At 43.3% G+C, this 27,648-nt stretch overlaps 1 protein-coding gene across 1 annotated transcript; it reads right to left on the bottom strand.

Annotated features, from left to right (window-relative positions):
• Nucleotides 1-131: 131 nt before the first annotated feature.
• On the bottom strand, nt 132-27,648 carry strip2 (striatin interacting protein 2). Its single transcript, XM_070853613.1, has 21 exons — nt 27,398-27,648; nt 20,939-21,008; nt 18,816-18,890; nt 15,705-15,839; nt 15,220-15,340; nt 14,017-14,085; nt 13,202-13,308; nt 12,685-12,812; nt 12,279-12,467; nt 8,093-8,325; nt 7,089-7,154; nt 6,940-7,003; nt 6,224-6,295; nt 5,996-6,070; nt 5,736-5,833; nt 4,963-5,089; nt 3,701-3,801; nt 3,158-3,224; nt 2,929-3,033; nt 2,027-2,231; nt 132-1,229 (listed from the first exon to the last, which is right to left on the bottom strand). Exons 1-21 carry the CDS (start codon nt 27,506-27,508, stop codon nt 979-981), a joined length of 2,469 nt encoding a protein of 822 aa, XP_070709714.1. The 5' UTR covers nt 27,509-27,648; the 3' UTR covers nt 132-978.

Genomic DNA, 27,648 nt, shown 5'->3' with positions numbered 1-27,648 from the left:
TTCCAGAGGATTCTTATTATTTCTTACTCCAAATGTTTCTTTTTCTTTCTACACACTCATACTTTTTACGTTCACAAAGAAACCCATACACTAACAGCTGGTATATTTCTCTTTTTGTTTTTTTGGTGACTTATTACGTGAGATCACTATCCAATACTATCCATCGGTGGAAATTGCTCCCACTTTTACATTTGGACTATCAAAAATGACCCTGTGTTTTGCTTCCAAAGGGCTGTTTTTTCCTAGAAAATACATAAGAAAAACGTTTAAATCCATCACAGACAAACCACAGGCCGATACCTACAATAGGCTTTGTGTTAAAATGAAAAAAAAAGAAGACATAAACTGATTAGAAATCATTTAAATTTACATCTTCATTCACAAACATATTTATCATAAAATGTTAAACCACACACACAGATACAAATAAATAGGAAAGCATCACTAAGGAGTCAAAAAAGCACCAACATTTTAAAAAGGGGGACATAGAAATTGACAAAGTGGTGTAGATAGTTTTGTGGGGGGCAGTATAACTGGCCGAAACAGTGTCCTGCTACAGCGGTTTCTTAGTAACTGCTACCTCTGGTCTTGTCTGTCACGTCCATGTGTGTTCACAGTAGTCTTAGGCACATGTCAGAGTCAGGTGTGTGTGTGTGTGTGGCATCAATTTGTGGTGAGCTCACAGAGGAAAGCTCCATTTGTTCGTCAAATTTTGCTCCGTTGTACCCTTCACCTTCCATCTTCTCCCGTCCCTGCATAGCCTGGGAGGTGGTGGTGATCTCCAGCTTCTTTCTCTTTACCCTCCCCCATCCTCCATCACTGATGTGCACTTTGACCTCTACTCCTCCCTCGTCCTCTCCCCTGACTCTATTTTTGCACCAAGAACACACCCTAAAACCACTCCGACAGGCTCGTACGCGACCTCTCCACCTCCACGTCCTCGCCCCCAACTCTCTCCGACCCTCTCCCTCCCCTCCATCACGGATTCTGCAGCAGCCCCTCCCACTGGATCGGCTGGGAGAAGACCTCTCTCTCCAGCCACATCTCGTAGCTGTAGTGGAAGTCCTCGGGCAGTTCAACGCGCTGGCCCAGCACGCTCTGCAGGCAGTTGTCCACGGGGGTGAAGTCGCCGTTCTTGTTCTTGTCGTAGCGGCGGCTGTTGAACTTCTCGATGCTCTCCCGCAGGGCGCACTCCTCCGCCTGGAAGTCCCACGGCCGTGCATCGATATCTGGGACAAAAGAGAAGAGGGTGGGGGGGGCAGGAACTCAATCAATCTAATTTTTTAGGACACGTTTGAACGTTCGCACTTAAACGTTCTCCCTCGTTTTCCTTCTGTCCATCTTTCTCTCCAACACTCGAGGTGACGGATCACTTGCTCTCCCGTGAGGGATTGTGACCCTGAAAAGTCCCCCTTTTTCTGTTGCTATGGCAACACAATCCAGACTGTTCGCCGGTGGCTGCTGGAGCATTGTATTTCACTCACACACACATGCACACACTAATCAGAAAAACGGATACATAAACACACATGCACACATTTACCATTAATTCTATACTTGGTTTTGATTTCTTCTTTGTTCTGCAGTCTCTGTTCATTAATCGGCTCTGTGTGGGGGAGGAGGAGGACTGCTGGGACTGATTATCACCGAGTCCACTCAGGACCAGTGTGTGTTCTGAGCACCGTGGATTATCTTCAAATCTTTTAAAAATTAAAGCTGCACTTTATCATTTTTGGGTGATATGATACATTTGTTATCACCAAATATCATGAATTAGGCCTGCTACAAAGAAGAGCATCCCATCTGTACCAACTGAGACACTGTTTGAAAAAAAGGTAGAAATTGATTGATGGAAACATGAATAATACAGGCACAAAATGAAAGGTTGCAAACCAGCATCCTGTTTGCTGGCAGTAAACTGACTCATTTAGGATGTGAACCATCAGATCTACACTGCTAAATCTGTTCTGTTCTGAGTGAATAGTTTAAAAACTCGATAAATCTGGTTCTGCAGGCCGCTACTTACCATTCCCATAGGCCCAGTCGTCATTGAGCCTGTGGCGGACCTTCTGGTAGATGGCCGACATGGTCTTCATGTTGCTCTTCCTCCACTGGCGGCCCAGGTACTTGGTCTGGATCTTGAGCAGCTTGAGCACGTAGAGCTGCATCATGGCCTGCTTCACCTTCAGAGCTCTCTTCAGGATGGGGGCAGACTTGAACACCACCAGCATCTGAAAAGGGAATGAAATTTACAAGAGGAGCATGTTTGAGCATCCCGTGCTCTATCAGAGGCAAACTGCAGACAAAATGCCCTTTCATGGATGAATTAACTTGTCCCCAGTAATGTTTTGCCAGACAAAACACTGACCTTGATCTGGATTTGATTTACTCCTCATGTGACCCATAGTGATAAATAGATACCAAATACCAAAAAATGTAAATGCAGTGGCTATTTGTGCTGATGGAATTGGTAAATGGACTGTACTGTGGAGCTCCTTTCTAATCTTTAACACTGATGGCAGGTTGCCAATCTGCCATCAGGAGGAAGCTACCTATTCACATATTTGGGGTTCATTGTGGGGTTCAGTGTCCTCTGATTGGTGGACGACCTGCTCTGCCTCTGAGCCACAGCCGCACTTGTTTGTACCAGTCTATAACAATTTATTTTTATTTTCTCTTCGCCCAACCAAGGGCCTACTGCCCTGCTGGGCCCCTGGGTGTGCACTCAGATGCTGATGGGGACACACAGATGGTGGGTCTAGTCATGCGCCCAGTTTACCACGACATTCAGCCTGGTATTAAGTATTATCAGCTTGAACCTTTGAGGCAGATCTCACATTACTTTCAAGATACAGACACTGAATTCAGCTGGATTTAGCTGACTTGCTGTGGCTCTGGTTTAAGGCTTTATGGTGCAGAATTACTCACCATTGTCCTGGAGTGTTTCCACTTGGTCAGCTTGTTCAGTATTCTCAGCAGGTTGATACAAGAGAACAAGTTTCTCCAACAGAACTGGTTGCTGTCTCCTGCTTCCTAAAAAAAAAACACAAATGCAGAACACGCAAAGGTCAGACTGACACTCTGGAGGCTACTTTGCCAGCTGACCTTCATCCGGCGAGGATCAGTCAGGTGTCATGCTGACAGTGTTTTGACTCACCAGGCTCTCAGCTGTGAGCTCAGGCATCTCATGGACCACACAGTGGGGGAAGTCCAGCACGCATATACTGCAATAAAATGACACAAGAGAAGTTTAATACTGATGTAGTTTACACAGTCCAGGCCACTTTCCTGCAGCATGCACCTGAGCTGAAGCAGACACAGACTGTCCTCTGCCTTTCAGACTGCTCAGTCAGACTCCTGCCACCTAATTTGTGGCTTTTATTGTTTTCTTTCACACCTGAGTCTCCTGTCATTGCCGCTGTGATGCCATCTGTGCCACGTCCTGGAAGCCTGCTGATGGACATCCATGGAAGATTGCAGCCCTGCCCATAATATTTGGTTACCTGTCTTACCAGCAGGCCCTCAAACACAAACACTGAGTGCTCAAAGCACTAAAGTAGTAGCCATTTCCAAATGGTTATAACTGTGAATACTGAAACTGGGGGCACAATTATGCACTTTTCCCAAATCTCTTGCCCCAAACCCGCAAAGAACTGTAGTGCTTTTGTGAGCGTACAGAGTAAGAGAAAAAGGATCCTACCTGTTTTTGGCACTGATGTAGGACATGATGTTCTGATTGAAGAACTTGAGGATGAGTGGGATGCAGTTGGCAAACACCAGGTGCTGGGAGACAATCTCGAACTGCAGGAAAAGAGGAGGCGGCAGTGTGGAAAAGTTAGAGTTTGACAGTCTGGGAAAGAGCAACAAATTAAAATGTAACTCTTATGAATAAAGAAATATTTAAGAAAAGAAAAAAACATAATTTTTCAGTTATGGTTCTTCTTTTGTGGTGAGAAAGTGCTTTTTAGATGAGACAAAGGACAGCTCTGATTATGATGTTGGCGATGCTGAAGGGGGTAAATACATATCTCGGGAGGAATAGGGGAGAAAAAAAATAATCCTGTAGCCGATAATCCTGTATCATTGATGAGTTTCCTGTGTGGTGAAAAGGTCAAAAGCCAGCGGATTTCTATTCTCATCCAGCAGCTATACAAATCCTTCACCTCATCCCAGAAGCTTTACAAAGATTAAAAACAAACCGATTCTGCAGCTCAATCTATCATGAGCTCATATTTCAGTATTTTATTGAATGTGGTTGTTTAAAATGTGCTATATTTTGCCTTGTTTTCCAAATGTAATGATTCCTTGATGAGGAATTAATTGATTAATGTCATCCTTAGAAACAGTTCTTATAATACAGTGTTTGTGTGGATGTTAAATAAGCTACCAGACTAATTGATTCGACTTCCCACTGCTGCTGCTTATCTGTCTGCATGTGATCTGCTTTTGTGTCAGCAGAGGGCGCTACCGCTTCAAGTCTACGGAGCAGCCAATTAAACAAGTGTGAAGCAATGTCCCTTCCTAGCAACAGAGAATAACCCCATCCCACTTCCTCTACACACAATTGACCGTGGAAATGAAACAAGATAAAAGCACTGGAAAGGGGGTCAAAACCTCTTTCACAAAGGGGCAGATTTTAGAGCAGATGCCCCCTTTCAATCTGTTTTCTGTCTTCATTGAGATGAACAGACCGAGTGTGAGTGATGCTGGAGGTTCTGAGGTGGGGGATGGAGGTGCAAAAGGTGGGGGTGGAAAGGAGCATGAAAGGAGGACGGTAATGGCACACTTGACCGGATAATCAGGTAGGGAAGGTAGCATGGGGGGATGGGGTGTGGGGGGGGTGCGTGGATACTAATGTGTGTGATGGGGGAGGGCAAGATGGAAAGAAAGGAGAATAATGTAAGAGGAGAAATGGAGGACTGCAGGTATGTCTGTGTGTGTGTGTGTGTGTGTGTGTGTAACCTGATAAATGTGGTTGAGCTTGAAGTGTTTGAGGAGCAGCAGCAGCAGAGCAGAGATGGCCTTGACGATGATTTCCTTGTGACGGTTCACGTCAATTCCCAGCTTCATGCTCTGAAGGACTGTGATACTGGCACACACACACACACACACACACACACACACACACAAGCTGTAAGGCCTTCAGATCTGTATTAACAATATAACAGCTTTGTCTCAATTGAAAAAAAACCATTAAGAGACAGACTGTTCACTCTTATTTTAAAACAGACACTCTGATGATTAATCTTCTGATTAAGCATCTGAGGTTTTTTTCCATCCAGAGCGGGAAGGCTAAAAGGTGTGCAGCATCAAAACAAGCTGAAAAAGTACAGATTTCAGCGAAGAAAATGTCAGAAAGGGTCGTGAGCGTTTTGAGTTGGGTGTTTTTTTCTTCTGTTCTCAACAGGGAAACTGTCTCTCAGCTCCTTGGTTGAGTGTCAGTTAATCTAAAACTAGGCCATACTGTAGAGCAAAAACAACCCAGAATAGGTGTATTTTCAATGGTATCCCTTCAGCCCAAAAATGACAGAAAAAGTCAAATTTTCTTGCTGATAAATAGAAAAACACTTTATTTTCCCTTCACATCCCTTTATTAATGAATCACAGATGTGAATGGTGGTTAAATTTGACATCAGAGAAGATACATTTAATCTTCAACTGCTTGATCTAAATGTGGCTCTAGTTGTTTGAAGACACACAACCATTAGAAAAAAGGATCTTTCCACAGTACTTACGGCATCTCCTCTGGCAGCACGTCAGCCAAGATGTTGATGGAGTCGGTTTTGGCTTTGGAGGTTGGAGCTGCGGCCAGCAGCAGCTTCAAGAGGGCAATCTGACACAGGTAACAAAGCAAAACATTACACCTCTACCATAATCCTGTTTCAGATCTCTGTTTTGTTGTGTGACAGGTAAAAGGTGCTGCATGTAACTGCCTGATATGAAAACACATTCAGTAGCGAGCTGGTATGTCAAAAAGTGACCATATGAAACTCACCACGTACTGGGAGAGGTTAGGAAGCATGCCCAGGTACAGCATCTCTGTCGGTGTCTCCTCCACCTCCTCCTCGCCCTACATGCCAAGATCACATCAGATCAGGCGCACAAATTCAGGTAGCGAGAACACGGCGTAATTTAATGCCCAGTTTACATATCAGTGTGGCTTTAAAATATAAAAAACTAGAATCACAGCTCTGTCATATTACAGTGTTGTGACATTGCTTACCAGAGTCAGTGGACACTGTTGCAGCTCCTCTTCCCTTTTGATCTGGACTTCAGCGATGGACACATATTTGTGCTGGAGAAGAGAAGAAAATAATATAATGCAAACTGGATATTTATAAATATATCAAACGATTGGTACAGTTTTTGGGCAGGTAATCCTGTATTTGACATATTCTGTGACCGAGGTCTTCTTAGAGTAGATAATTACACATCTGCAACCTTTCTAATGAGCATGCAGAGTGATTCTTCTAAACTAGAAAAACCCACACCATCCCAGTTATATTCTATGGTTAAGAGATGTCATACAGCACTTAAAACTAGAGAAACTCAGGCTTATAATTAGACACATTTGAGGGTTTCTTTGTTTTTTTTAATCCTCTGTTGCTATTCATTTTTTTGTCCTTCGTAAAACACAAAAATCTTATTTGCTTTGAATCTATCTGTAAAGCTAAAAACTAATATAAACAATTGTAAAATAAATGCAAATAAGGGTGTTAGAAGAGGTGTTAATTAGCAGAGCTGACTGACACCCACAGGGGTGTTCCTTTGTGTAACTACACTTCTGTGTGGCAGTATGGATTTTTAAGTGGGATGCCAATGCTGGGGGATTCAGGATGATTGATCGGGAAACAGCCCGGCTATAATGAGCCAAGGCAAAGCAGAAGAGGATGAAGGACACTGAGTGAAAGGGAGAAAAATGGAGAGAACGAGACTTACCTGTTTAAGAGTCTTGACGCTCTCGTGGATGGGTCTGGGCAAGCCCACCAGCGTATCTATGTCACTACAGAACAATCAAGAGTTACAGACTGCAAGAGGAAAAAGTGAATGACATAAGGAGCTTTTATTGTCTCAGATGAAATACCTACTTTCCCAGAGTGAAACCGATGAACTTGTTTCTGCTGGTCTCAAGGAAGTGCTCGATGTCTTTCTCCCTGTACGTAACGCACACAGATTTGCAGTCAGATTTGGGATTCATTTAAAAAAAAAAACACCTGCGAGCAACTAAACAGCCATTTTTTCAAGGCAGCGCTCACACATGTGCGCACACACCCACACAAACAAGCACTGGAGCACAGCACAGTGCATTAGCTTTCTTCAAATCCCATCAGTCACACTGTGTGCTGCTGCTCTCCGTGTGTGAAAGGTTCAGAGCCTCCTACTGATCGGCACTTAATCAGCCCTCAATGTTGCAGCACTCTGATCCAAAGATGGAGAAATAAACACACTTAATGATGAGGTATATGTTTCCTGATCACGAACACATGATAAATGCAGTGCTATTAAGTGAGTCCTATCTCAGATGCTTTTATTCATGTCCCTAAGGCAGACGCAGCACCCTGGAAAGAGATAGAGAGCATATTGCTTGATGATAGTGATGAAAGAAAACTGAGAGGAAGTGTTTTCTAAATTTATATTAACTTCACAAATGGTGGCAAAGAATCAGATGGGAAACTGACACCAGCTGCCAAATGGTGGCAAGTCCTGACTGTCAGTGGGACGTTTTCTCTACTGGCAAATGGCCAACCATCATTTGGAGATTTTACACTGCGGAATATGAGCTCAATGCTTGTAAACTAATAAAAAAATCGTGTTAGGGATCATTTTTAGCAGCTGAAGTAATGACCACCAATGTTATTTTTCATAAAAAAGTCAAATTTAAGCTTTTTTTTAAATGCTATTTTGTGAGCAGTTCACACTTCCTTTCTGACTGAAAGCGTATGAATATAATCAGCGTTATTTACCCTGAAGCAGGGCAGAATATAAACTATAACTACTGCAGTCCAAATACTGGTATTTTACAGTTAAATGGGTGTTTATTTCTGATTCTTAACTGCTCCTAAAATGAAGAAATGAAAACTGTGCAATTAACCTGACTTTAGGGGCCCAGGGAAGGCCCTTGGGGAAGTTGACCCTCTCTGTGGGGGGTCTGAGGGGAGGCGGTGGAGGCGGTGGCTGGATGATGACATCGCGGTCCAAGGGGTCCACCTCGCCCTCGATGCCGCTGTCTGTGTCCTCTGGGTCCTCCTCTTCGTCGCGGGCGTCGTCGTTCTTAAAGGGGTCTCGCTCGTTGTACGTGTCCAGGCTGTCCTGCTTGACCAGGGGCTGGGAGAGAGAGAGAGGACAGGTGGTCAACTGCAATGGGGAGTCACATGACCTATAAACTCACACCAAGGAGTAAATAGCCCATACCCAAATCCAGCACATGAACATTACCTCACAACACATTACCTTTAACCCCTTAACAAGCTCATGCTGTCATATATATCCAAAGGTTTCCAAAAATATCTCACAAGTCTGCAGGAAATGTGTATAAAATTATGCACAAGACATGTAGATTTACCCATCTAATGGAACAGTGGATAAAAACATGATACAAAATATTGCATTCACTGTAAACATCATATAGCTTCAATATGTAAAACTGTCAAATAGTGTGGTATAAAATTATTTCAATAACTTAAAACCTGCTTATGTTTGGGTTTAAACTTCATCCAGCTACGTCAGTGCTGAAAGATTTCATGCCCTTTACTCTGAAGAGGGCGCCGACCAAAGTATCAAAACTAAACGTGCTTGTTTTTTGCCACCGACAGGCTCAGATTGTAATTCAAGGTGTGAGAACATTTCAGAAAGGATCCCTACAGAGATGGACTTGTAAAATCTGTTTTAATTCACCTGAAACGTTAAATCTCTTGGTTCAAAGACACTAGACCCCATTTTACCTTGCAGAACCCAGGAGTTGCTGATCTACTGCTGCCTTGATCGATATGTTTGTTTGTGTTAGTGAATGACTTTGGTGTTTAAAAGAGTTAGTTTAGAAAGAATTTACTGTGTTAAAACACCAAAGTCACAGCAACTCAACTTGCAACTCCTGTGTTCTGCTCTATAAAATTACTGTTTTTGTCAATGAAGTCTGGTGGCTTTGAATCCAGCGATTACAATAAGCATCTTAAAGGTCTGACTCTGAAGAGATCCTGTCCATAATGTCGACACTTTGAATAACAATCTGAGTCTGTCAGGGCAAAAACTAGCACTTTTAGTGGATAGTGGATAGTGCATAGGATTACAAAGCGCTCTACTGGACAATTTCTAAAATTTTTTGGACATGCAAGTCATTTGAACCCATTATGTAAAAATAGATAGGGTTATCCTTTAAAAAAGACTACTGATTTCATTTTGAGCTACGGTTAACATACTGGTGTCTACATCTAGTTTGCATTATTCCCATTCATTTTGCAGTGACATGCAGTGTACAGCAGGATTTGATATCTCCCCACTGCACAGTATGCAGACACAATGGGCTACCTTCAGACTGCAGCTATAATCTTCAGGGAACAGATAAGGTGAGTTTCTTGCAGACAAAGCATTAGGAAAAGCTGCTGACAGAGTTGTTCCATATATCAGACACTGGCCACATTGAAAACATACTGTGTGCAGCCTTAAATGATTGAACTTACCAAACATCTGCACCTCAAAAGATACAGGAAAACAAGCAAGCAAGGCCCAATGAGACTTCGTATTGAGCTCTTATCTACATACAAACCCATCTCAGCTCGAGCGCGAACACATACACACACATACGCACACAGTATCTTAGTTCAAACAGTTTGTCCAATGAATGACCGTGGCAATAGTGCAAGCATCAGGCATGAGTCAGCGCTCCAGACATTAGTTGAGCTGGTGCAGTGGATGTATGGTGCGCCAGTGGTGGTGCTAACTAAGTGAGGTGTATAGTGAGTGTATGGTGGGAGGGAGGGGAGGGAAGGAGGGAGGGGTGAGGGAGGACGAGGTGAAACCGTGTTGTGAGCCATTCTGTATGGAGAAGCCATTCGCTGCTACGTGGGAGGTAAAGCTAGTGTTTTTCTATCAGGGTTAGGGGGCAACTGCTTTCAATGCCATCCATTCAAGAGAGAGATCAGCTGAAACCCAAATACAGCACCTACAGAGGAGAAAATGTGTTCATGACGATCTCAGTTCACCTCCTCAATGAATGCATTTTCAGGACATTGACCCCTAGTCCAGAGTCTACAGTGCAAAGGTGATATTTGAGGCCAAACCTGGTAGCAATGTGATGGAAACTACAGGAGGGGGTGCTACTACAGTAGAAGTGACTGTCTTTATGACCGCTCCAGCGCCAATGATAACAGCCAGCAAGTCAGCCCTGTCTCTCAAACCCCCGCCTCCCCCCCGTACCGAGCAGGGTGACAGTGGAGGAGGAGGAGGAAGAAGAGGACGAGGAGGAGGAAGAGGAGGAGGAGGAGGAGGAGAGAGGAATAGAGTAGACAGTATAAAGTATTAGAGTGGAGGGTGAGGCAGGTGAGGGAAATGAATATAAGCATGGGAGGGGAGGAGGGACTGAGAGTGGGAGGAGAGGGAGGAAGATGAGGAGCAGGGGGATAAAAGGAAGAAAAAAGAAGAAATAAAAATAGGAAAAAGAAATGGCATGAGGGGGGTGGAATTTATTTATTTATTTTTTTAAATCTGAGGAAATGGGCGTGTATGGATGAGAAATGTAAAGTTAAGCATGAGAGGAAGATATGATGAAGTAAAGGGAAGAGAAATATAGGAGAGAGAAAAGAAACAGAAAAAATCAAATAGTAGAAAACATGCAGGTGGTGAAGATTGAATTAAAGGAATAGTTCGGCATTTTAGGAAATGCAGTTACTTGCTTCTATCTGGAGATTGTTAGATGAGACGATCAATACCAATCTCAGGTCTGTACGCTACTGAAGTCCTAATACCAGCACATCACTGCCTGTACAGTCAAGTTAAATAAAGGAGATATCATGCTTATGCTGGATGATTATTGGGGAGCTACCGAGGTGCTGGTAGGTAGATTATTTTTACCTTTGGACAGGAGTGTTTCCTCCAGTCTTTATGCTAAACTAACCTAACCAGCTGCTTGCTGTAGCCTTGAATTTAGCATACAGACACAAAACTGCTACTATCTTCTCATGTAACTCAGCAAAAACATGTTTAAATGTATTTCCTGAAATGTCAAACCATTCCTTTAAGTATTAGAAATGAAGCATTCGGTAGGATTGCACCGAAACCGCTTGGAGCATTAAACTTTGGGTTTCTGAAGTTTTTTTTTTTTTTTTTTTACAAAATATTTCTTAATTCAACTTTCTTTGCCAGAATAATGAAACGTTTCTCAGAAACAACAAAAAGGGTAATATTTCTGACATGTTAAATATCAGTTTTGGTGCATCCCGATATGATTGGATGAGGTTAAATGACAAGAGTAGGAGAGGAGAAGAGAAGAAAAGATGAGAAGAAGAAGAAAAAGAGAGTGGTGGGGATGTGGGAGAGGGGTGCTAAAAGTCCAGCTCAATGCAGAGAGAAAATGCAGAAGGAAAAGAGGGAATTTGTGGGTAAAGACCTGCTTCTTGGGAAAGGGACTGTCTCCTTCCAAGCTATCAACAAAGGCACTCTGTGGGGACACAAGGAAGAGGGGCAATGAGAAACCAGAGGGCAGTTAGAGAGAGAGAGAGAGAGAGAGAGAGAGAGCCTGTCCAGTCAAAGCTCTACTAAAAACAACAGCCCGTCCCAGCACCAATATCATCTCTGGCGTCGCTGACTTACAACAGAGAACCAGTGATGTTGGCACTAAAGAACTTTTGGAAAAATCTGAAAAGAGTTAGAGGGGGAGTTACAGAAGGAACGCTATAGGATCACTTTGCCAGAAAGAAAGACGAAGCTGTTCAACAGTAAAAAGCCAAATAATGGAAAAATTAGTTCTAGGCAGCAGAGATAATGTGATGTGAGCACAGTTCTGTTAAACTGTAGGGTTAAAGGTACCAAACACACTTGGTTTTTAACAGCTGGCACAGCACTGGCACTATGTGTGAAACTGCACTGGTAGGTGTGTGTTTGAAATTGCTCCTTTATGTGTTGCCAATATTTGTGTGTGTTTGATGTTTGAGGTGTATGTGTGCAATCAAATAGGGAGTTAGATGTACGGTGTGACTGTGAGGTAATGTGTATTTTATCCACGCCGCACTACTGATAAGCTCTGAACGCGTGTGGAGTGTGGGGGTGGGGGTGGGGCCGTGTACCCTGCGACTGCGGCGGCCTCTCTTCTGCTGCTGCTGTTGCTCGATGAGCTCCATGGCGGAGGCCGGGGGCGACGCTGCTCTCATGGCCCTGACCACCTTGATGCTGTCCTCTGGCAGCGGGGGCAGGTTCAGACGCTCCCGGCCACGCACCTTCATCTCCTGGAGCTCCTCGAACCCCCCCAGGGTGAACTGGATGGTGAGGACGGAGACAGGAGAGACATACATGCTGTCTGTGCGTTTTGGAGGTGACAGGGTTAAATATACACTTCTAAACAGCACAATATTACTCATGGCGGTCAGGATCTGCCCTTGGTGGTCAGTGCTTAAAATATGCTAAAATATGCTACAAACAAATGCACATAATTCTGTTCCTGTCACAGTGCTGGAGTGGTTCTATTGTACTGACCAGTATTGTCTTCCAGAGCAGCAGAAGCACTTTCTTCATGGGGAAGTGCGGCGCGTTCATGCTGCAGAACTTGGTCACCATGGTGAAGAGGAGCAGAGCAAAGGGCTCTCCATTATACAGGGGTGAACCTGAGGGGTCAAAGGTCAACGTCAGTGTATTTGGATTGGATATGTGAGGGATAATGTACAGTGAGCCAGTCATTATGGCAAAACCAGACATGGAGATGCAGGACATAGTCTGGGCCGGTTTATGTCACGGCTTCATACTAAAGAGATCAATAATTTGACTTAAAGTATTGATTTAAAAATGATTCTATTGCTTCAGCCATCAGAACTGCATCCATAGCAGCAGACTGTAGAATGATGTAACTGACCAAACAGAATCGAGTATTCAACAAAGCCTCTTGTTAGTCTGTACTATACAAAACAAGGTTGTGTGCTAAGTTAAGTCAAATTAAAATACATTTTTAGTATAAGTATACTGCTACACACACACACACACACACACAAACACACACCCAGCTCATTCTTGAAGGCCTCTCTGGCTGCTCTCCACTCAGGTCTGTCATCCTCTGTTTGAACCCTTATAGTCTCCACCATCAGGTACATGATGCTCAGTAGCACTCTGCAAAAAAACACAAATATACAGGACTCAGCTTGAGTGTGTGTGAGTGTGTTTGCGTGTGGAAAGCATTTAACTGGTACCCAAAACAATAATAAAGGGTCTAAAAGCTCTGCAAGTACAGCAGAGATGTGTGCAAGAGAGGATTTTTTATGCGTGTGCATGTAAGTGCAAGAGGAAACACGAACACACCAACTCATTCACAGTCACCTGGTGTGAGTCAGGCTGTGTTTTGTGCATTAAACGCTTTGTTCATTCAACAAAGTATCCCTCTTTGTTCCAAATAACTATTACAGATCTGTATCAACTGTATAGCAGCAATTAGCTGCAATTCCACTCCTGCAGCCTGTAATTATTTGTAAGTGTTCAACTGGGGAACGCACAGATGGAGCTCAGTGTATGTGTCAACATATGAGTGTGTATATATGTGTGTGTGTGTGTGTGTGTGTGTGTGTGTGTGGAGTTGAAAAATCAATTCCATTAAGCAGAGGCAGAGATTGAAAATGAAGTTGAGGAAAAGAGACAAGGAGTGTAATTAATTTTACAGATTAGGTGTGTGTGTGTGTGTGTTCAGGTAGGTGTGTGTGTGTGCTTGGGAGAATTTTGAGGAGAAAATCGAGCTGAAGGATTGGAGAATATTTTTGTACCTTACTTATTCCTTCTCATGTGAGGGGAGACGAGTGTGTAGCAGACTGTGGTTGTGCTGCTTACCTGAGCTCTGTGCTGTCTGCAAGTGAGATGGCAGGCTTCCTCACTGCACTGCTGCACGCCTGGCTGTTACTGCACACACACACACACACACACACACACACACACACACACACACACACACACACACACACACACACACACACACACACACACACACACACACACACACACGTCTGCATCTGCATCCTTTAAGTGGTTTATTTAAAAAAAGAGGAGACAGCCTGTGCATACATGCAACCAAAGAAAACACAGCTGAGGAGGACATAACGATCCAGACTCTCCTTTTCTGAACGTGATGCCCTTTTCATGCTATTTGCTTAACCAGCCGTGACCTCCAAAACACCATGTGTGTGTGTGTGTTTGCATGATTGGCTTGCTTACACTGCTTTGCTGTGCAGCGTGGTGAAAGGCCAGACAGTGCAATGATGCCTCAGAGCAGCTTATGTAACAACAAGATGCGCCGGATCCCGACTGAGGCAGACACCGGCAGCAACAAAGCTGGCTTGAAGGAGCCGCCGTGTCGTGTTCTCATCGGCGGATCACAGACGCGCTTCCTCTATTCCTGCATTTTTCTCACCCGAGTGAGCGTCTCTCGCCGCTCAGAGGGGACGGAGGATTCTGAGGCAAACAAGCGGACGTGCTGAGGCACCAGAGCTTCAAACACAGGGGAGGACTCTGAGAGAATTTTCTTCTTTTCAGCAAGACGGAAAGATTGATTCTCTCAGGGCTTGAACCTACGACCTCTCAGTAATGTGACAACCAGCAGGCCATCCTGCTGCCTGTCAAAGACCTCGAGGCTTCAGGGTAAAGATTTCCTTTATCTGAGAAGCATAATATTACTTTTACCCTGTATTACAGCCCCCACTGCCGCAGGCCTTCTCCCAAATCTAACAAATCTAAAAAAGATATGAAGAACTGTTTTGCACCTCTCTAAGGGTTTGACAGTCTTGCCTATTTCTCTGGCTGTGCTTATCCTTCATGTCCCTTTCTTTTACCCTCAGCTGTATAAACACATGAGCAGCAGCGAGTCTGTAGTCTTATCAAGCAAATCCAAGGTGAGAGTGACATTGCAGCATTGTTGTTGGCTTCAAATAAGACGTAGTTTGGATTTTATCAGGAACTGATGTCACCACCACCTGGCATTTCTGACTCTACAGGAGCAGGAGAGAGAACTTTTTAAGGACTCATGCGTGCCCTACTCACTCTATCTCCATGCTGAGCAGCTCCAGCAGTGCCGTGAAGATGCCCATGTCGTAGAGCAGAAAGACATTGTGTCTGGACCAGTGGAGCACATCCACCTCCGTGTCACACTCATCAAACACTCCTGGGGAAAAACAGTAGACGGGACGTGTGTTTTTGGATTGTTTGTACTTTATGTTTGGAGTTTTTCAGGTGATGAATGCATTTAAATAGTAAACATTATATGAGTTTTCTCACAGAACAGGTGTTTGACACTGAATACATTATGCTGTATGTGAAATGAGGGCTATTCCTCACACAATATTTTACATTATATGCAGGTGGTGTTGTGTATACTGTCATTCTGTCATTCTGTCATGGCACACTAGGACTTACAAGGTCTCACTATTGTTAATCATATTAGAACCACCCGTGCTTGTCCTACTCTGACAACACAAAATGTCTGCTGTGAACAATATTGCTGGTTGTAAGGTATTGGGCCTACGCACCCTGAGCCAAGTACAGGATGGCCCTGGCCACCTTCAGCCTCTTGTCTCTGTCCGTCACCTCCAGCGCGTCCAGCAGCCTCATCACGTACGTCCTCTGCTCCTCCACCGTCAGCTCGATCCACCTCCGGCCTCGAGCTGCAGGAAGGACGCCAACACACAGCACGCAGAGGCACTTTTCAGTGTTCTTTTCCTCTGCCTTTGACAGTTCACTGTCGGCTCCTATAATGTGTCCACACTGTGCATTTGTTTGGCATTTTCCCACTGAACTGGGGAACGGTGCATTTTAATGTTTGTGACTTTTCAGTTATAAAAGAAAGAAGATGCTACATAGTTTGACCACCTGCCCACCAGTACATGCTTGCATGATTTTATTATCCTCACTGCTTAAAGTGTTTTTTATTGTGTAGGATGCAGTTATACGCCTGCGGGTGTTTTATTTTTTTTTGTTTTATTCTGCAAGCATGATGTGCATAATGTGAGCATAGCGAGTGTGTGTGCATGTAAATGTATCTGCGTTGGGACGAGGTGGCGACTGGTCAAACAGCTGCCGACTCGATTAGCTGCTGCTGGAGGTCGGCCCCCTTCATAAGGAGCCAAGATTCATGTGTTTTCCTTTATTTCTTGTTTTACGGTAGACTTGGTTTTGTTTGCTGTCTGGTCTTTGCCCACCCTGAGATCTAACCCTTTGCTCCCAGCCATGTCTTCACAAATCAATAAACCCCTAAATGGTTACATTTTAGTAAATCGTCCCCGCTTCTGTTTGGGAAATGAGTTTTATTCATGTTAGCAGTTAGGCAGTTCAGTGACAATATGACAACAATACAGAAATTCTGTAATTTAGGGTCAGTTTGACCACAGTCACATCTGTTATCTTACTCATTAACTTGCTGGATTCTTACTCACTATCTTTAATGTCACAGTACTTGTTACCATCTGGTTTAATACATTATTTAACCAACAGTATCATGTACTGAAATATTATGGAAAGCAAAACTTCCACTTTCCAAGTTAACTGCAGATCTGCATGTTGTGCAGTTTGGGGAGCCTTTGCTTGCTTTTACGCTCCAGTTTTTCTCTGTGTTTATCCTCTGTAATGTTTTCCCTCCCTCTTTACTTTCTGCATGTCATGCCACACCTCTCATCTCTCCTGCCTTCCTCCCCACTGTCTCATATTAAGTACTTGAACTCGGATTGTTCAGGAAATCATGTGAAGCGGAGTGAGTGCTACTTTGATCGCTCTGTCATTACGTTCAGGCCCACTGCATCAGCTCCGCAAACAGCTGAAACCTAAAGAGTGTTGAAGCATGCAGAGCAGTAATTAACAGAGTAGGCGGCATCATGAGGAGAAACCAGATCTACATACAGTATATACACAAAATAAAAAAAGATTATTAACGCAAGCACAAAACTAAGAAACGCACGTCTTCTCTGGCGAGGATTCCTTTCACGGCCTAAGTCCTCTATTCTTAGGCTCTTCATTTGATTATGTGGGCCGTAATGGGCATTAAGCGGCATAACATCATCAAGATTAGCGGAGCTCAGATCGTCCGTCTCCGACTTAAGCTACCCTGACTTGCACTGTCCTCTCAAGTCAGGAAAACATAAATGCTTCTTAGTGTCAGCACTGCTACCCCAAGAAAGTGTCCATCTCTTGAGTGAGGAGCTTAAATTAGACATGTCGTGGTAATCACAGTGATCAGGACGGGGAATTTATGGGTAATGGTGGAAAACGTTGATGAGTGCACTGCCGGTGGCTGAACACACACACACACACATGCACACTAACAAAAAGACGGTGATGTAAAGAGGCAGCTCTGTGCTCTATCTCTGTAAAACAGCAGCCAGAGAAGCACTCATCTAATCCTGCTATTCATTACCACTCAGCCTGGAGAGCAGGTGACAGATAAAGAGGACGAAGCTCATCCCGCTCGTTATTTCTTTTTTGACCAACCGGAAAGGTGTGTGCCACAGTGACTTTTATAGCTTCTTTGTTTTCTCTTTTTTGGAATATTTTACTGAAAATCGGCAAAAATTCACACAAATGCATAAAAAAAAGCATCGCATGATGTCATGATCTGGCGTCAGACGGATAATAAGTCACGTAGGAAAAGCCGCTTTGTTCTCAGTAACCAGACATTAATCACACGGCTAGGATGGGCCCTCCCATCTGTATCTGTGTGGATATTCATTCTTTGAACAGCTTAAAAGAGCAGAGCTTTGATGTGCTCGGTCACCCTCTCCTCACACTGGTCGGCTTAAAAAACCCACAGCGGCACAGGGAAGAGAAACGCTGGCTTGCGTTGTGTTGCACGTCAGAGGTGAGACGACACACGTAACACATCCCTCATACAGCTCTGAGTGGGACGTTGAGAAATGCGAAAGGGCTTCATGATCTCTGCTGCAATGTCAAATGTGGAAAATGACAATTTTGTAATCCTGAGAAAACAATTCAACTTTAATGGATTTTTCCAGTGGGAGGAGAAATTATATGAATGTAAGATAAGATAAGATAAGATATTCCTTTATTAGTCCCACGACGGGGAAATTTACAAATGTAAGCTTACGTCCAAATGTTACGATTAATTTCACACTGTCGTGAAAAAGCAGCTGTTAGAAAGCGGTTTATTCATTTCACTTGCATTTCCCTTTAATACACACCTTGTCGCCCGTGTACTCCATCGTGAGCATTCTGTTTGCTTAACCTTCATGTTACTTATCAAACAGTGAACACTGAACAGGGACGTTCAGAGCTGCATAAAAGGACTCGGTCCTGTTCGGTCAAACAACAGCAGTTGCTCTGTTGCAGGAGGCTTCAAGGTCTCTGAGATAAACCGCAGCAAACAAAAGGCAGCAGCTCCAGCAGACCTCTGTGTGCTTGATATGGTCTCAGCAGAGTGAGGTTATCTGTGACTCCACTGTGTCTCAGACACACTGCAGAAAGCTCAGTTTTTACTCCCGCCGCTGCCAGTGAGGGGAACGACATACCTGCTATCCAACAGGTTATCCAAACATATTAAAGGATGTGTAAAATCTTATCCACAGCCATTTAACAATATAATCACTCTGTCTCTCTCTCACACACACATAGACACACACACACACACACAGTACCATGGCTCCTGAAGTCCTCCTCAAAATAGTCTCTGTTCAGGGCAAACTCTGGCTCCTCTGTGTAACTGTAGAGCTCTGTGGACAGAAAACAACACAGTAGAATCAGAGCTGAAACAACGAGACCACTGATCGATTAGTCAATAAGATAAAATAAGCCTTAGAGGGGAAATTCAAGTGGAGCAGCAGCATGGGGACAAAAATAAGTAACAGGGTAACAGAGAAAAGGTAAGAACATAAATAAATACTTACAAGTATATAAAATATAAATGAGAGAATAAAAATATAAAGGGTGATAAGTGCAATGCTATCAAAATGGCATAGCAAGTAAAGTGGCAATGTAAAGTATAATACAGCAATATAGCACAAAACTGAGGGGGCAAAACCGGCAGGTCAGGGCGACTGAGACAGTCTGCTGTGGACAGACAATTAAATGGCATCACAACTTCTCCAACATGAGCTGCTTTTCTTGGTATTTATTTATTGGTAAAAATCGAACAGAAACGAAACAGGACACAGGTAAACTGCATTACCCCGAGAAATAAAACAGACTAACTCGGAGCCCCCGTCTCCTCACTGGTGATCTCATCTGTTTCATGCACAGTCTAACGATTTGTCACGTCGCCACACATCTCCTCCTGTTCCGAGAGCAGCCGTCATTCCTCGACCCCGAGATGCTAGAGAGCCGCTGTGGCTGTCTGTCTGTTTGTGTGTGTTTGCCAGTCTGACTAACACTCTTGGCAAGTCAGCTGCAGTTTTCCATCTACCAGGACACTGATCGTTATGACTTTGAATCAATGTTGTTATTCAGCGTCTCTCTATGAACGCACATCACCTCAAAACAGGTAGTGCTGAAGAGGAATCTAAATTAATCTAAATTATACACTTGAAATAAACAATTGTGCTAGAAGTACAATCTGAGAAATCTATTAGCGTTGCTGGATTCTGTTCTCCTGTCATTTCTGCACCTTTTGGCATTTATAAATGAAACTATGAGTCACACATAAGCTGTTATCAGATACACAGATGCTGGAACAATTCGGCAGTTTTGAATGTATTATCATAGTGTTTATGATTACTCACAAACACTAGTTATACAATGTCTGGAAAACATGTCAGGACCAGAATATTTTGTTGTGTGCCTTCAGCAGTGTCAGCTTACTGTCTTGTTTTTATGAATAAACGCTGCAACATAAAACAGCTGAAGGACACCTGAGGAGTGCAGATGCAGAATCATTTTTTCCAATCAATAGCACATTGTAGTCTGTGTGCTAAGTAGACGCAGAGACACTGTAGGAGACTTTGTGTCAAACACGATAATGATTATGATTTTAGCTGGAAGTCTGACGCGGTTTGTCGTGCAAAAACAGGCCAGACGTGTGCACAGAGAAACATGACAAACCTGATTTTCAGATGGCAAAAACCAGGCCAGGAGTCTGCAGCCATGCTAGGTGTTAGCACAGTGGAGCTATGAGCTACATGCTAATGTCAGCATCTTAACATGCTCGCAAAAACTGTGCTGACATGCTGATGCTGAGTGGGTATGATGATCAGGACATGATTATGTTATACTTCAGTTTAGCATGATAGCACGCTAAGTCTGGGAATGATGTTAGTCATCTGTGGACACTCAATTAATTCAAACAGGTACATGTGGTGCTTCAGTGGTTTAGCTAAAGGATTATGATCAACTGTCATTATAGACTTTTTTTATTTTTGACTTATAAATTTCCCTTTTCTTTTATCATTATCAATTTTCAGTTGCAGTTTGGTTAAGTTTTGGCAACAAACCACTTGGTTAGGTTTAGGATCATGATTTGGGTTAAAATAAGTCCAATACAAATATAAAAGGTAGGGTATATTAAACACAAAATATACCCTCTGTGAATGGTGCTGTTGGCTCCTGACACCCAGGTACTAAAATAATATAAATTCAGTCATTAAAATTCATCCTCTGAGTACCATGAATGTCTGCACTAAACTTAATGGCAATCCATCCAATACAACTATATGACAGAAGCAATTGGGATGCAGGTTTTTGCTATTACGGACTTAAAGGTTCATTTTCTAATAATTTGGAAGGACAGCTTGGTGTTGCCGTGGGTTTAATAGCTGGTCAGTCTTACCTGAGAGCTCAGCAGTCAGCGTGTCTGTGTCTCCATACTCAAACTCCAGGTTGGGAGACTCCATGGAGCTCTGCAACACACAAAAACAAAATGCACATGAGCGTTTACATTATAGTATGACACTGAACTCAGCTGATCACAGATGTCCTCACACCCACACGCAAACAGATACTCAAACATACTGTAGGCTTTTCACATTTTGCAACACCTACATTAAAACTACTCTGTCCTCGCATTGCGGTCACACATCTCCCACACACGCTCCTCAGGCTTGTTCACAGTTTTGCCTCATGTGGATTTTCCAGTTCTGATCGGCTGCCGGGCGACGTTGATTAGTCATTTATATTTTGTCTCTTATCCAGAGCCACTCACAATTGCAGCAACCGCTTTAATCAGGTGATTGAACAATAAGAGGATGTTCTCCCAAACAAAGTGGGTTATCCAAATGCTCAGGTGGGTGAGGAAAAATAGGGCGCGGGAGTCAACACGGCCCCCGTCTCAGAGCGGATTAGCTGATGTATCCAGCTGAGGGTCTCTCTTGACTCTGACTTAAGCCTCACCCTGTGATAAGCACGAGACACACTGCACACGTTTAGTTTCTATGAACTGGCCACATGCAATCACACAGATTTTTGTTGGCAACAAGCCTTGTTTTTTTTTTACTTGGTGACTAAGTGGTAATTAGATGGATTTGGAACAGGTTTCAAAACTTTCTCAGCCCACTGAAGTGCATGTGATCCACATACACAAGCGTGAGACAGGAAGACACAGAGGCTCAGATTCTGAACACTGTGAAACTAATTCTTCCCTCCAAAAGGTAGAGAAGAGAGTTTACAGTACATACGATCACCAAAATAAGACAGCACTGCACCGTTTAAAGGCCTTAAGGTTAGAAACTACTTGCAAACTATTCTAACTAAAACTTTCCAACTTGAAGATTTATCAGTTTATAGTACTTAACAATCATAGTTTTTTCAAAATGTAGTGTAGCTCAGTGGAGGTGTAGTTCATTTATACCCTAATATTAGCATTTCACTTTTGCCGATTGCATTTAGGGTTCTAAAATCATAAGAGTGGTGTTACTTAGTGAAGATTATCTGGCTGAAAAAAAGTATCATAGGCTTTTATTTGCCACATAGCAAACAAAACGTTTTTTATAGAGGGAACCAGAGAGATTAATGGTCCACAAACACACGTCATCCCTGCAAACTACATCTCTAGTGCCAACAATAAGGTTGACATTTGTGGTTTGGAGGGACATGTCTTGCCAAATACTGGATGCACTGCCACGAAATTTGAAACACACATCCACGTCCTCCTGAATGAAATGTAATCATTTTCGTGGTCCCGTCGCTTTCCACATAATGCGATCATCAGGTCAAACATTTCAACTTGTCCAATACTTTGTTTTATGACATTCCCATTGGCCTCAGCTGTGCATTGTGTGTGGGGCTAATTAGCAAATGCTAACACGCTAAGCTAAGATGGCGAGCATGGTAAATACATAGACTTTATATGGCTAAATATAACTACTAACTGCTAAACATCAGCACGTTAGCAGTGTTACTGTGAGCATGCTAACCTTAGCATTAAGCTGACTTAAGAGGCTCATATTCTCAGTGCTGTGAAACAGGCAGTAGGGTCATACAGGAGTTAAAACAAGACCCTGATAGTAACATGTAATAGTTCAAAAGTGGTGAGAGGCTCATGGATACAATAGCATGCGGCATGATGAAGAGAGTGTAACCTATTTTATGATTAATACCTAAGACAACACAGTCATAAGAGAATTAGGCTGGTGGCTGAAACATTCTTGTTTTTATCTCTTTCTCTTCTGTGTGGGGGATGTGAACTGATGAAATTTCCCTAAAGGAATGACTACAGATTAATTTTACATTAATGAGAATAAAAAAAAAAAGTGAAAAACCCTCCTGGCTGCACTGGAAGTCTCCAAGATATGCAAGTTAGATGTGTTTAACCCTGTGAAAACTGCCCCTGGGCCAGGACTGTAAATAAGGATGTGCTCTGAGTCAGATATCCTGGTTAAACAACTCTGTGTGCCGTCATATAACCGTGTCCTATAAATACCTGCTGCTACCAAGTCAGCGTGAACTGGAATATACAGGATGTCAGCTCAAAGTTTGTTTATGACAATGGGCCAAAGCAGTGTGATTTGATGTCACTGCTGCGCTTGTTAACCAGGAAATGAGAACCACTTGGGAGCATGTATGATTCAACAAAATTACCCAGAACTCTTGAGAGCGAGCGAAGAAGCCTGTGGGTCTTAGTGACCAGATCCTGCTTTACTTTCACTTTGAAATGTAAAATGTACAATCTTTTGATACAGCACAGCCCATTAGGAGTCGGTCATGTAGAGTTTTAACTACAAACTCCATTAAAAGGCCCACTTTAAAGAGTGAAGCCTGCCGCTGAGCTTTCTGTGAGGAACAACCTCAGATGTACGGCAGCTATTACAGACTTGTGTGATATCATCTGTGCTGCAGGCGGCTTGTCCAACAACAGCATTCATCCACTGCTGCCACGGCACAATCCTTTCCCATCCTGCTGTCTGATGATTCAGACTGCTAATAGAGCTCAGTTTCATTACTGACGAATGTTTTATGATTTTGATGTATTTATTTCAACAAGGAGAGACTGGTTTCTCTACAGCATCCTTGGGTTTCTTTAAATCCAAGTTTTTATTATTATCATTGGAGATTTGAAGTGAAGTGAAGTGATCAAGAGGAATAATTAACAAATCCATATAGTCGTTGGCAGTTAGACAACATCAAAATGAAATAGGGGGTAAAGATGATATATCACTACCCTGATGGAGTCTAGACCATAGATCATATAAAGGAAATAGATGTAGCCACTGTGACGTTTTTTTTGGCTGTCACCACTTTGGTTTTTGGAGCTTAATGTGACGTTCAGTCCTCAAAGAACCCGCCTGTAGCTGGTTAGTCACAAGGTAGTCCCACCATAATCCATAGTCTGCTTTGTGGTCTAATTTACTCTAAAAGGAACCATAAATTACAAAATGAGCATCATGCTGCATTGAAGAAACGATTCAGACCATAAACTCATCAGGAAAGTGTTTATGGAGGTAATAAATCAAGTGAAAAGTAGGGTCATTTTCTCATAGACTTCAATACATTTGGATTTCATTTTGGAGCCAATGGAGTCGCCCCCTGCTGGCCATTGGAACGAATGCAGCTTTAAGGTACTTAACCGCACTGGCTACGACCTTTTTAGTCATACAGTCTGTGATCTATAGGCCGGTGATGGTGACGAAGGGTTGGGTGCTGAGAACTAACATGGAGCACGGTGGACGGACACATGGCCGCTGAATGTGATCGGGACCGGAGGTGAATGGAGCGGAGGAGCTGATAGCGCAGGGAGAGGGAGAGGGAGAGGGAGAGGGAGAGAGACAGCTTTAAGTAATGACAGCTATGAGATGATTAGCTGATGAGGGTTTGAGTGAGAATCTGATTGGGTGAAGTGTAAGAGTGTTAAATGCCCTCAATCATCTGATGAGTTAGAAGCGGGAAGAGAGGGAGAGAGAACAAGGAGTGATGATGATTTCTTGTCTGTATTCCCATCTAAATTTATGCTTCAGTAGTTGTTCAGTCTATGAAAAAGCAATTGTTAAGGGCAAAAAATGTTGCACACAAGTAAATCTAAAGTTGACCTCAACACATCCCTCTTGTTAAGGTGAACTTAACTGAATGTACACGTTCATGTCAGAAAGTAACGTCTGCTTGGACTTTGAGAGGTGAAATCTATCACAGAGAGTCTACATTACAAACTGGGTACATGGCGACTGAAAGATCCATGTAAGACGCTATTGGTTGCATCATGGGAAATGTAGGATCTAGCATTTTTGGAGTTTAACCCAAACTACGGACCAAAAGCTATGATAGTCCAACTAATTGTTGCAGTATCTCTATTAACCAAACTTCCCAATATTAAAATCAGTTCAAGGCGCTTGTTTTGTTCAACCAACAGATTCCAACTCAATGATATGAAATAGAGAAAAGCAACAAATCCTCACATTTGAGAAAAAGGGAATCAGCTGTTTTTTCCTAACATTTGCTTAAAAAAAACGACTGAAATGATTAATTGATCAAAATAGTTGGCTGCTGATTGACTCACCAACTAGTGGAGTCAGCAGCACTGATGTAAAAGAGAGAAAGGCAGCACATTTGATGAGCTGGGAGCAGAGCGTGTTTGACAGCGTTAATGACTTAAACATGATTACACAGTGATCAAAGTTGTCAATTAGTTTTACGCTAATCAATGAACGGAACAAGCAGCCTCATGCACCATCGCATCCATGTGGTGAAGGACCCGCTGTCACCCAGGGACACGCTGAAGCGGCCGCTCTTTCCAAACCCAACAGAGGCACATATTTAAATCCTGTGAGCATCAGCACAGGAAATCCTCCCTCTCATTCTCTCTTCTTCTACTGCTCCATCCCTTCCTCCCCCCTCCCTGACTGTCTCCCCCTTCCAGTCTTCCCCTTCTGCCGCCAGCTGATAACGAAAGCCCTGCTCGCTCCAAACTGGCACCGCTTCCCTGCTCCCACACTCTGCACCACATCAGTGTGCAAACACTGGGCACAATGTCAAGGCAGCCCCCCCCCCTCCCTCACCTACCAACATATGCCACATAGCGGAGAGATGGCTGCTCTGCCCGGCACGAATGACAGACGATTTACATACATGAATGAGTCAGATTTGAGGTTCTGGTGCACTGGCCAGGGAGCATCAGCATCAACACATGGCTCTGACGTTAAGTGCCTTGACGTCTGTGTCATTCACACCCCCAAAGCACCATCAACAACCCCTCGTCCAAGAATCCAACGGCTGTCACACGAAGGCGCTCCAGTTCCCTCAGAACCGCTCAGTGTGCTCACACAAAGTCACACACGTTAAGGGTGTTATTGCCTGGATGGCAGCTTTTACTGCTTATGTATGTGGAGCTGAGCAACTCAAGAATCTTAACACATCCTCTTCTGATTTTTCCATGAGGGGATCAGCATCAGACCCACCACAAGCCGTGCTGCTTTCACGTTTAGACAACCAGAGCAGACTTACGGGTTAAACTGGATCTGTGGGTTTGTCACAGACTCTTTGATTAGATAAACGTAAATCAATCAAACGATCGATCAAGCATTTTTTAATCGATTACTCTATAAAATGATAGGAGGTAGTCAAAAATGCTCAAAGTGACGTCTTCTTTTTGTCAAACCAACAGCCCAAAACCCAGAGATATTTAATTTATGATGATATTAAACAGAGAAAAACTGCAAATCCTCACATTTAAGGAGCTGGAACCAGAAAGTATTTTGCATTTTTGCTTGAAAAATGACTTAAACAGTAACATTAACACTGAGAATCGCTGTCTGCTAATTTTATTAGCAACGACGAAATAGACAACCATCTCACAAAGGCAATATATCAAAATGTTGATGATTAAGTAATAATTTCAGTCATTTTTCAAGCACTAATGATTCAACCCAAGTTCTCATATGTGAGGATTTGCTGCTTTTCTCTGATATTAAACTGGATCTTTGTGGTTCATACTGCTGGTCTGATAAATGAACAATCTGACTAAGGCTCCCTGAGACATGATAATGGGCATTTTTCTCTATTTTCCATCATGTTAAGGGCAAAATTATTAATTGATGAGTCGAGAAAATAGTTTGCAGATTCATCAATAATGAAAATAATTGCTAGTTGCTGTCCTAAATTCAAATACAGTTGCTGTTTTTAAACCATGCGTTCAAAAACACGAAGTTCAGCTTAGAATGCATTCACCACATAAGCTGTAAAAACGTTTAAAATAATGACAATGAGGCCAAAGTTGAGTGTTAAATGAGCCACTTATGACCCATTTATAATGACATGACATGCCTTTGTGCAGCCTTTACCTGCAGATCACTACTACTGGTGGGCCGCGTGGTGAATTACTTTAAAGACCAGAGGAAGATCAGATTATGAAGGACACCAGCCAATGTCAAATACAGTGGGGGGGTAAAGAGTGTTCCAGTTTATTGCATAATTACCATGACAGAATAACAGGCGTGTTTGGTGGTGGTGTGGTCCTGACAGCAGCAGTCATTTCACCACCTGCAGTCTCCACTCTGAGCACCACTGTAGGATTACTGCTGGGTTATTTATAGGAGCCGGTTGCCAAAATAACACCTCGGTGTCTGCCTGTCTGCCTGTCTGTCTGTCTGCCTGCCTGTCTGTCTGTCTGCATACATACATGCATGCATGCTTTCCAGCCAAGACAGCGACTCAGTGAATGGAAAGGACATTCAGCTGGTCTGAAAGCTCCCCAGCAACAACACACACACACACACACACACACACACACACACACACACACACACTGAGCTCTGATACCACAAACTGTAGTAGCCGACTGTACACAAACACCTCACAGATTTACCTCCGACTCCTTCTGCTGATCCTTGAACACATCTTTCCCTTTCGGCCTCTGTCTGTCGCCGTTATCGTTAAGGTTATTAATGATAGGTACCTCCATGTCCTCCGCCTGCATCTTCCTCGGTCTGCTCACTTCCTCCTCCGCCGATAGTGCATACCGGTCCGGCGGAGAGCTGAGACTGCACCGCACCAGCAGGAGCACCGGCTCCGGAGCCCAAGTTGAAGATCTCCTCCTCCTCCTCCTCCTCCTCCTGC

Source organism: Pempheris klunzingeri, chromosome 22 (genome assembly GCF_042242105.1).
Source record: "Pempheris klunzingeri isolate RE-2024b chromosome 22, fPemKlu1.hap1, whole genome shotgun sequence".
In the NCBI taxonomy this organism is placed as follows: domain Eukaryota; kingdom Metazoa; phylum Chordata; class Actinopteri; order Acropomatiformes; family Pempheridae; genus Pempheris; species Pempheris klunzingeri.
This window is presented reverse-complemented; position numbering and strand designations above follow the sequence as displayed.